The sequence below is a fragment of the Eptatretus burgeri genome, chromosome 11 (genome assembly GCF_056783735.1).
Source record: "Eptatretus burgeri isolate ZD-2024b chromosome 11, Ebu_testis_v1, whole genome shotgun sequence".
In the NCBI taxonomy this organism is placed as follows: Eukaryota; Metazoa; Chordata; class Myxini; order Myxiniformes; family Myxinidae; genus Eptatretus; species Eptatretus burgeri.
The window spans coordinates 35,928,690-35,939,382 of NC_140971.1; the positions used below are offsets into that span (position 1 = coordinate 35,928,690).

General features: G+C 42.2%; 1 protein-coding gene across 7 annotated transcripts in view; it reads left to right on the plus strand.

The window, feature by feature from the left end:
* ZYG11B (zyg-11 family member B, cell cycle regulator) overlaps positions 1-10,114 on the plus strand; it is a 108,557-nt gene extending 98,443 nt beyond the window's left edge. For 3 of the 7 annotated variants that reach the window (XM_085845994.1, XM_085845990.1, XM_085845992.1), the window contains 2 exons: positions 2,077-2,174; positions 6,668-10,114. In XM_085845994.1, coding sequence (XP_085702120.1) covers positions 2,077-2,174; positions 6,668-6,864 — 295 coding nt within the window. In that variant the 3' untranslated portion in view covers positions 6,865-10,114. Of the gene's footprint in view, positions 1-2,076; positions 2,175-4,581; positions 4,696-6,667 lie in introns of all 7 variants that reach the window. The other 4 variants (XR_015049214.1, XR_015049215.1, XM_085845991.1 and 1 more) reach the window with 4 other exon arrangements.
* Positions 10,115-10,693: the final 579 nt, after the last annotated feature.

Genomic DNA, 10,693 nt, shown 5'->3' on the forward strand with positions numbered 1-10,693 from the left:
TTCCTGAAAATTCTGACGTGATACAGCAAAACGGTTATGATTTTTGAAATCAGCGTACCCAAATTAGTCTTAATCACTTTACACATCTCCAGTAAAAAAAAATTTTTTTGAAATTTGTTGTTCAGTGTTATAAGCCGATAAAACTTACATCTGGTCCAACGGGACTTGGCGATATAAAACCGCTCGGCAATCGCATACGGAACGAGCTGCTTAAGCGGCTCGTTTTCGTGCAGGTCCCGTTGAGGTATAAACTCCCCGCATTTTTGTCAGCGCGAATAATTAGGTACATCGACAATTTGGCGATCGACCCTGTAGCGCATGGACAGAAAATTTGGCTGGTTTATGGTGTGTTAAAAACACCCATAGCTGGGTTTCGGTGTTGATTCGGAAGCTGCGACTAGATTGCCACGTTGGGTGGGCGCGTGCGGCCGCAATCGGGCTAAAGGCGGTCGTCCGCACGCCGGAGTGGCGAAAATCTACAAAAATATATGTACATATATACGTTCGTGTCTGCATTTTGCTGAGAGCGTACATCGAAAACCATTCACCGGAGGAAATTGAACCTTTACTCACGTTACATGAGCATTTGATATAGTGCATATTGAACATACATTGAAAATTTTCAAAGTATAATTTGTACACATTTACCTCAGGAAGTGTCGATAGATGCAATTACAAATTTGCCACCAGAAGTTGGCTCGCACCCAGGGCTGCCGAGAGCCAGAATAGGCCCTTCAGAGCCCCCTTCATTTGGCTCCCCTTCAATTTTTTTTTCTTCCACAAAGCCATTCATGTTTTTTTTTTTTTTTAACAATCTACACGGAGGTTTCCATATTTTCTTCGGCAGAAACACATGCTGTGTTCAAGGGAAATTGGGGTGTTATTTACTTTTTCATACATGCAGATTCGTTTGACACATTTGATCTGGATGGAGCACACCATTGTGTTTATTTACGTCATTTCTGTGATTGTGATGATGCAAATTGTTCCCACAGTGGTTTATTTTACATGGGAGAGTGTCACTGTCCATGGCAATGGCATGCTGGGGAATCACCCTGATTGGCTTGGAGGGAGATACAAAATACAGCTGCCTCTGGTGCTTTATCATCACAAACAATCATTATATGAAACAAAAAAAGAAGGAATAATTACAGGCCCCATTAGGTCCAGACCCCGGGGTAGTTATCCCGCCTGCCCCCACCCCCCTGTTCGCACCAAATCACATGGGGTAAGTATTCTATGAATACTCTCGTTTTTAATGTGTTACTCCATACAAACCCAGATTGTCATCATTTTAAGCATCTCCCTATTCTTTATAGAAATTACAAGTGGCATTCTGATTCACAAAAGAGCCTGAACTTCAAGTACATTTGCATGCATGCAGTTGTGAATTGATTTGGTGGAGGGGGCTTTAATAATAATACCAGTTCCCTTACAAGGAACTTTGACGCAGGAGGAGGCCACTGGGCCCATCAAAGCCTGTGCAATGGTTGCCAACCTTTCGTTGTTTATTCGTCCATGTTCTGTGCTTTTTAAATGCCGAGCATCAAGCTGCAAGGAAGCAGTAAGTACCATTATTAAAGTCTTTGGGATGACCCAGCTGGTGTTCGAACCGCAGACCTCCAAGACTCAGAACGAATGCTCTAACCATTATGCAGAGGCTTTCTCCCCTTTTTTGGTGGATTTCTTGGTGGCATTGTTTAATGTACAGTATGGTGTTTTGGTGCCCATCTCTAGTTACCCTGAGGCAATAGTGAATAACACTGTACAGAAAGGCATCATGTGTTTGCCAAACCAGGTAGAACAGACAGATTACCCACTTTCTGAAAGTCATTAGTGAGCCAGCTGGATTTTTACCAATGATCAGGTAATGAGGTAATAATTTTCCTCTGATTAGCTCGGTTACCAGAAACATATAATACAATTCCTTCATCATAGCTACTGTCAGCTAGAACCTCCAATCTCTGCAATGCAAGGTCATACCACCAGGCCACAGCAGTACTCGTAGTTTGGAATAGAAGCCGACAGCAACGCGATTAATGTCGTCCATCTTTTCTTATATTCCAAAACCATCAGGTCTTTCTCTCCCTTCTTTCCTCTCATCGAGTGCAGCTCTGCTCCCGCAGTACAACTCTGGGCAGTGTGGGCAATGCACCATGTTTGCAGCAAGAATGGTAGGTCAATATCTTGGAAACACCAATGTCCATGAATTTCTTACTTTCCACCACATTTTTCACTTCTCCAATCTTTGCTTTTTCTCGAGCCCTTTACTGTAGTAGTAGTAGTAGTAGTAGTATTTTCTAGCCGCTTCATTTCTTCTTCTGTTGTATCATTAATTATGGGATATTTGAAAACCTCACTTAAAAAATTTTGATATGGAATTTACTGGAATGTAAAGTAAATCCGAGTTTTTCAAAAAAATCATCACGACACTCCTGGTGTATGATCATTTTTACATTTCACAAGATGTTATTGGAGAAACTTTCATTTTTATTTTTTTAATGCACGCTGCCTGTGTTGAAAGTGTCTGACTGTGTATACTAAAAGCATTGTAACAGCACACCCCAACGAGAAATGAGCCCTCCCGACTTCTTCCAATGCATATAAAGTCCAACTTCCTTCAACGTATCCCCTGCGAAAACTACTCCAAAGTGATGAGGCTAAAAGTGGAGATAAAATTTGAATAAGTTTGATTGACAGAGAAAATCAGATGATTCTCAGTTGCATAAATATTCGAACCCTTTGCCTAATTCACCCAAAATCACTTCAGGAGCAAATTATTTGTTTGAAAGATTACAAAATGAGTATAATAGGTTTCACCTGTATGTAATCGGTGGTTTAACTTAAAAATTAAGCTCCCCCACTTACCTAAGGGGTTTTAAGGTGCAATTCACTTGATCAACTAGCAAGGCAAATATGAAGACCAAGGAGTTTTCCAAATAAGTCACCATAAAGTGGTGGAGAAGCACCATTCAGGAGAGGGTTATAAGAAGATTTCAAAGTCACTCTTTTTCCCTTTGAGTTCGGTGAAATCCATTATTAATCAGTGGAAGACGTATCATAGCATCCAAAGTCCACCCAAATCAGGTCACCCATGCAAACTCAGCAGCAGGGCAAGCAGGAAACTGGTTCAGGATGTCACTGTAAAACCAACAATGACTTTGAAATATCTGCACAGCTATATGTCCAAGATGGGGGTCAGTGTTCATCAATCAACACCATCCCGTTCCCTTCACAAAGCTGGCCAGGTAGCAAGAAAGAAGCCATTACTGAAAAAAAATATCTAAAAGATTTATGGAGTTTCTGAAAAAGCATATTAATGATACTGCAGGCTTTTATTTTTTTTAGGTAGTTGGTTGTAGACAGCAACCGCTCAGGGGAGTACTACCGTTCTGACTTCGGAGCGTTAAAGTGGTGCCTGGAACCATCTTACACTCTCCGTGTCAGGATTTCTGTTCTCGTCTTACTTTCTGTCTCACTCAAACGATAGCTACCGGGCTAGCTTTAATATCTTTCTTATAAATAATCATGAAACATCACACATTTTTCTTACTCACTCATTTTCACTCCTCACTTTACACTCTCTCTTTATTTTTCTTTATCTAAGGCCTGACCTCGGTGAGGACTATGTATTTAGTCCATGACTTGAGCCTTCAACATTAAAATAAAAATTTTAAATGTGGAGAAAGGTTTTGTGGTCAGACGAGACAAAGATTGAACTTTTTGGTCTAAGTTAAAAGTGTTACGTCTGGCACAAGCCTAACACTGTACACCACCCAGTTAACACCATCCCCACATGGTGTTGTCAGCATCATGTTATGGGGCTACTCTTCATCAGCAGGGACTGGCAAGCTTGTCAGGATAGAAAGGACAATGGACAGTGCAAAGTACAGGAGAATCCTTGATGAAAACCTGCTCGAGTCAGCCATGAATCCGAAACTGGGTAGATTCACATTTCAGCAGGCCAATGATCCGAAGCACAAAGCTAAAGCCACATTGCAGTGGCTGAATAAGAAGAAAATAAATGTTCTTGAGTGGCCCAGTCAAAGTCCTGACTTGAACCCAACTGAACATTTATGGAGAGACTTGAAGATTGCAGTCCATCAACGATCCCCATCAAACATGGCACAGCTGGAGCAATTTTTCACCATCTCAGCATGCAAAGCTGGTCGAGCACTCCCCAAAAAGACGGAAACCTATCCCCCCTTTTTCCATTGAAACAATGCCCCAACATTTGTGGATTCGCTATTCACGGCGTTTTCAGGAATGTTTCCCCCATGAATAGCGGGGTCTGACAGTATGCTGTATTCCTCCGCCACTGATCTGCTTGCAGGGTGCACAACTCACAAGTGCATGAAGTGTACAGTACTGTATTTTATGTCCTAATGTCACTGTAAATGTACATTAAGTAACTTGCATATAATTTTACTGCACATAATAAAATTGATAGAAGATAAATATAGGGTGTTCCAAAAAGACCTGGACAACTTTGGTTGTTAATATATTTAATACCACAAATGATACAGTGATACCTTTTGTTTTATATGATCCAGAAATTCATAAAGTTTTCTTTATTTTCAGGTCTGGTGGTTTAATGTAAAAGAAAATGGCGACTCCACAGGAGAAAGCTCAGTGCGTCGAATGGTTCATCGAGACGAGATCCAACATGCAAGTTCAGCGTAATTTCTTCACAAGGTATGGAAGAAATCCGCCATCGCGGACTAGCATCAGAGAGTGGTACAAGAGGTTTTAGGAGACTGGAAGTTGTCAGAAACAGAAAAGTACCGGTCGACCACGCACAAGTGCAGCAGAGGTTGAACAAGTGTGTGAATCATTTCAACGAAGTCCCAGAAAATCAATTTGATGCTCATCCAGAAAACTGGGACTACCAACCACAACTGTACACAGGATTTTGCATAACAGACTGAAACTTTATGTCTATAAGGTGCAGATTTTGCAGGAACTCAAACCAAATGATGGACCCAAACGCAAGACGTTTGCCTTAATGCTCAATCGCATAGAGGATGACGAAGATTACCTGAAAAAGGTCATGGTCACAGACTGAACTTGCTTTCATGTATCGGGAGAGGTCAACTTGCACATCTAACAGCCTCTGAAAACCCCCACATGATCATTAAACACATACGCGACAGTCCAAAGGTCAATGTGTGGTGTGGCCTTCTCCATGACTGCTTGGTGGGTTCGTTTTTCTTTGTGGAGATACAGTGACCTCAACAATTTTCATGAACATGTTGGAAGGATTCGCTTTCCCACAGACTGAAGACCTGAAACCCGATATCATTTTCCAACAGGACGGCGCTCCCCCTCATTGGGTCTTCGTCATTCGAGCCGTCCTGAATGAAAAATTTCCAGTTTGCTGGATTGGCCGAGATAGACCAACTGCCTGGCCCTGATGATCACCAGACATAACTCCGTTGTTTTAAAAAAAATTCTGTGGGGGTTTGTCAAAGATTTGTCAGCAACACCAAAATGACAAACCTGCAGGATCTTCGCTCTCGGATCACTGCTGCGTGCGCACTGGTCTACGCAAACATGCTGAGCCGAATATGGCAAGAACTCGCACAGCTGGAGCAATTTTTCACCATCTCAGCATGCAAAGCTGGTCGAGAACTCCCCAAAAAGTCCTGCACTTGCCTTGATGTCCTGCACGTGACAAACGTAGCTCACATTAAAGTGTATTGATGGTGTGTACAAAACTTTGTGACTTTCTGTATCATATAAACCAAAGGGTATCATATCATTTGTGGTTCTAAATATATTAACATCCAAAGTTGTCCAGGTCTTTTTGGAACACCCTGTAGAAATAGAAATGATCTAAAATTATCACTTTACTTTATCGATTACGCAAGCTTGCGTAAATGCGAAACTTGCACTCTTGTTGGGGAGATTTTGTCGCATTATATCCAGCACATAAATGTGAAACCGTTGTCGGGGAAGGCCTGATGGAGGAAGTTTGACTGTATCTCTCACTGCATAATTTTCTTTTGTATAATTTTCTTGGTGTGATATTTTTGACAACAGTGTACCTTTATATGCTGCAAAGTGTTTTTTGAGCTGTCTCGTCTGGGTTTGAATCTTGGCCCGAATGGAATGTAGATGCTCCTTGTAAACTAAGGCTGTCCATATTGTCTTTGATGCAGTACCATGGTGGTGAGGGAGCTTGCATCTCCCAGCATGATGGCACATCTTGCCATACCACTTTGTCAAGAAATGGTTCAGGGGCAACAATCTCAAAAATCTGCAGTGGCCTGACCATAGCCACAAACTAAACCAGAATGAACCACTCACTCTGCGATATTTAGGAATGCTACCTGAGGGCCAATAAAACCCATTCCATCACCTGAATCAGCACTTGCTCTGGAGGAGAAATGGTGTACTGTAATGCCTGTGGTTTAATATGATTTAATGCCCTGCATATTTCCTTTCTGTCCCAGTACTTGTGGCATTATAGGATACACTTTTGTTCAAATGTCAAATTGTGCTGGCTAAAATATTGATTCACACAGAGTGGATTTCAGAAATGAGAAATGACAGTGGTGGCATTTGTTTTGATATTTGGAGCAGTAGATATTTTCCAAACTAGATTCTTGCAAATCACTGCTCTTTCTTCACCCTGTATGGTCTGTCTGTCCTGGTCTGTGTGTAGCTGCCCGTTACTGCAGCATGCTTCTGGACGAAGGAGGCTTGTCGAGGCTGCGACGCCTTGCTGCTTCCCCGTTTGTGACTCGTCATGTGCGAAATATTGCAGCGGAGGTCTTGCAACGACTTGAACTGCATGCAGCCTCTTCTGCACCTCGACTGCTCAGACACCTCAAACCTCCTGCAGACAATCGGACAAAATGAGGCTACCAATATTTGTATTTTATCTCACAAGCCCTGTATGCATATGCTTCCTTTCTTTCAAGATCTCTCTGTGTGTCTCTGTCTCTCTCCCCTTTCACTCTGTATGTCTCTGTGTCTTTCTTTTTTCACTTTTCCGTCTCCATCTCCCTCTCTCTCTCTCTCCCTCTCTCTCTCTCTCTCTCTCTCTCTCTCTCTCTCTCTCTCTCTCTCTCTCTCTCTCTCTCTCTGTCTCTCTGTCTCTCTGTCTCTCTGTCTCTCTGTCTCTCTGTCTCTCTGTCTCTCTGTCTCTCTGTCTCTCTGTCTCTCTGTCTCTCTGTCTCTCTGTCTCTCTGTCTCTCTGTCTCTCTGTCTCTCTGTCTCTCTGTCTCTCTGTCTCTCTGTCTCTCTGTCTCTCTGTCTCTCTGTCTCTCTGTCTCTCTCTCTCTCTCTCTCTCTCTCTCTCTCTCTCTCTCTCTCTCTCTCTCTCTCTCTCTCTCTCTCTCTCTCTCTCTCTCTCTCTCTGTCTCTCTGTCTCTCTGTCTCTCTGTCTCTCTGTCTCTCTGTCTCTCTGTCTCTCTGTCTCTCTGTCTCTCTGTCTCTCTGTCTCTGTCTCTGTCTCTGTCTCTGTCTCTGTCTCTGTCTCTGTCTCTGTCTCTGTCTCTGTCTCTGTCTCTGTCTCTGTCTCTGTCTCTCTCTCTCTCTCTCTCTCTCTCTCTCTCTCTCTCTCTCTCTCTCTCTCTCTCTCTCTCTCTCTCTCTCTCTCTCTCTCTCTCTGTTTGATCTTGCTTGGTGTTGTAGTTTGCAAGAAGCGAGCACATGGAGACGCAGCATATAGTATTGAGGCATGTTTGGTTTTCTGTTTGCAAAGTTTGAGGAACTGACCTATCCTAAATTTAATGATATGGCACTGTGAGCAGTTAAATGAGCTGCAGGATGACTGGGTAAGGCACAATGCTATGTAGTTTGCTTTTTATGTGTAAAAAGGGGACAGTTGGGATGACAGAGGTAAGGGAAAGGGTGAGTGCAAAATAATACATGGATTGATAAAGGAAAATATATAACACTGTGAAATCTAGATGAAGCGAATGTTAGACATGAAAAAAGGAACCAAATTAGGGTACGATATAGTTAGAGCAAGGACATCAGATACAGAGGGAGAGTTCTGGAACAAAATATATAGATTTACATTGGAATCGTCAGAGCATAAGACAGAAAGGGATGAGAGGAAAGAGAACTGGAGGATGTACTGAATGTTTAACACAAGTTTTGTTTATAATGTTGCTCCACCTGTTTTTATCTCCTCTTTTGCACTGGTTATTGAGCAACTCTACATGAAATGATCTTGCCCCCTTGCAAACTAAGACTAAGAACCCATGTGTCCATGAAAAGGTGCTCTATCAACGATCCTGCCAGTCTTTGTTGCAGTAAACTGGCATCCATGTTCACGGAGCTCAATGTTAAACATCTGCACTGACAGACATTAACAGATGGCATTCCAGTGGTTCAAAGGCAATTGTAGCAAGCTGCTGTGCCTATTTTTTGCACTCTGAGATACTAATATTGTGTTTCAGCACTCTGTTTGCCAATTTGCAAAATTTGATAACTATCACAATACTACGGCAAAGAAACACACCAGTGCTTTGATCGAGGTGGAAATTTCAAAAAAAATAGAAAACATTTTTGGTCCTTTTTTCCTTTTTCTTTCATACAAGTCTAAGCATGTAGCGGAGCAAGACGACAAAGCAACAGCTCCTCATACCGAGGGTAAAAGGGAAACGAGCAGACAAAAACGCACGGATGTTTCATTGGCATCTCCCGTGTGTGTCTGAAGCACAAGGCTTGTTGTTCTCACATCGCAGACGACTTTGTGGCCTTTGTTTTCTCCTGTCTCTCATTCGTTTATCCCCCTCTGGTTCCCCAGATCCTCTAGGGTTCATGTGTTCTTCCAGTGAACACACACATACACAGAATGTACCATATGTTTTACAGAGAATCATTTCTGCCGAAGCAGTCTCTTGGCACTGGATTTCACTATAAACACGGTCAAGCGTAGATATCTCGAAGCTATCCTGCCGGCCCTTCTGGTTAAACTCCAAATTTCAAGCTTATCACCCACATCCACTCTTTTGTTCCTCTTATCTCTTATTTGTGGAACTGCTTTCTGGAAACAGTTCAATCGCACTCTTTCCTCCAAAAACAGGTGGTACACTACCATCTCATGCCATGCCCCATTCCTACCTGTAATCTTTTCGACTCCTATTTACCCTACTTCACCCAACCCTTTTACTTGCAGGTAACTTTGTTTTATCTGCTCCTCCTTTCCTGTTTGTTTTTTCCCTTGCTTGGTTTCTGCACTCCCCCCATCTCTCACCCCACAGTCAGTTTGTTGCCTTTTTCACACTCACCTTGCTCTTCCACGAGACTAGATGTTGTATTTAACAAAGTGTTGCGAGATGAGGCAAAAAAAAACAAAACAATTTGACGTCTTTAACGCGTGCAAAAGAGTTGCTGGTTAAAGGTGAACCGACGACCATAATTATTCCCTTTTGATTGAATTAATACCTCGCACCAAATTTATTGCTTGCAACATCAGCCATTTGGTTGTGATCCTGCAATTGTGTAAATGCAAAGTGCAAACACCAGTTGTGGAATCTTGATCTTACTCAACCGCAAACTAGTTGGTCATTGGTCTTTTGAATGAGCCAATGCATTAATGATACTATGAGTTGCTACCAAATGTCTCCACGCAAAAGTACTTGTGAAAAATTTTGACCCTTCACCGGGTTATACTTATAGGATAGGTCTGTCACGGACATTTTTCATGGCGGCATCATTGTTTTTGATAAATGACCTTGATGCATAGCATTTATGCAAACCATAGCAGTGTTTACAATGTTCTGTTGCTTGCAGTGGAACCTGGATCATTTGTGATGCATCTGCGTTATTTTTCATTTTTATTCTTCCCCCCCCCCACCCCCAAAAAAATGAACGTGCCTAAAAATTACCGCTGCACATTACAGTGTGAAATGTTATTCTTATGCGGAATAATAAGCGCTTGTTTGCATGTAGTAAAACTTGCAGCACAAATGACAGAAGCAGACCGATAGAGCAAGATTAATTGTCTTGGCAGTACAGGAGCCAAGATTAATTGTCTTGGCAGTGCTTCCCCTTTACATGTGTCCCCCATCTTCCAATTGCATGACCATGACTGTGTTGTACTGTACATAGACTATGCGGAGCTTGTACCCAAATAAACAGCTCAGAATAGTGACTTTCCTTTTCTCTGAAATGCATCCCAGTTCCTGTGATCATGATATTATCTTTGCTGAGTTGTCAGTTTTTCTTTTGTGCATGGCTGCCTTTGAACCTATAGGGGATTTGGATCTTAACATCTTGAACTCCATGCTCAGATGGGAGCACTAAGCAGGCCGACTTTATTTCATCACACTTTGTAATGTCCACACAGTTACCTCACTGCTTTAAGTGTACACCTGAAAGGCATGCTGGTTCATTATGCTAATTTAGTGACAGTGGGTGATTTGATAGCTGATGAATTTGACTGGTTGTCAGTTTATATTGACCGATTTACCTCATCTATATGCTGACTTCCTTGTGTTGAGTGGCAGGCCAAATGTTTGACAAACTTTGGTTATATTATTTTTAAAGCCCATTGATATGCTTAACAATTAATGATACAGATATGAATGTAATCCACACAACACTTCAAACAGGTGATTATAGCTCAGGAAGCAGTGGCCTTCACCAAATACCACTCAGAGGAAAGAGATTGGCATCTCTCGCAGGTGGCGATAGGCTTGTGGCCTGCTGCGCCTGGCTTTGGCTTCCCGAT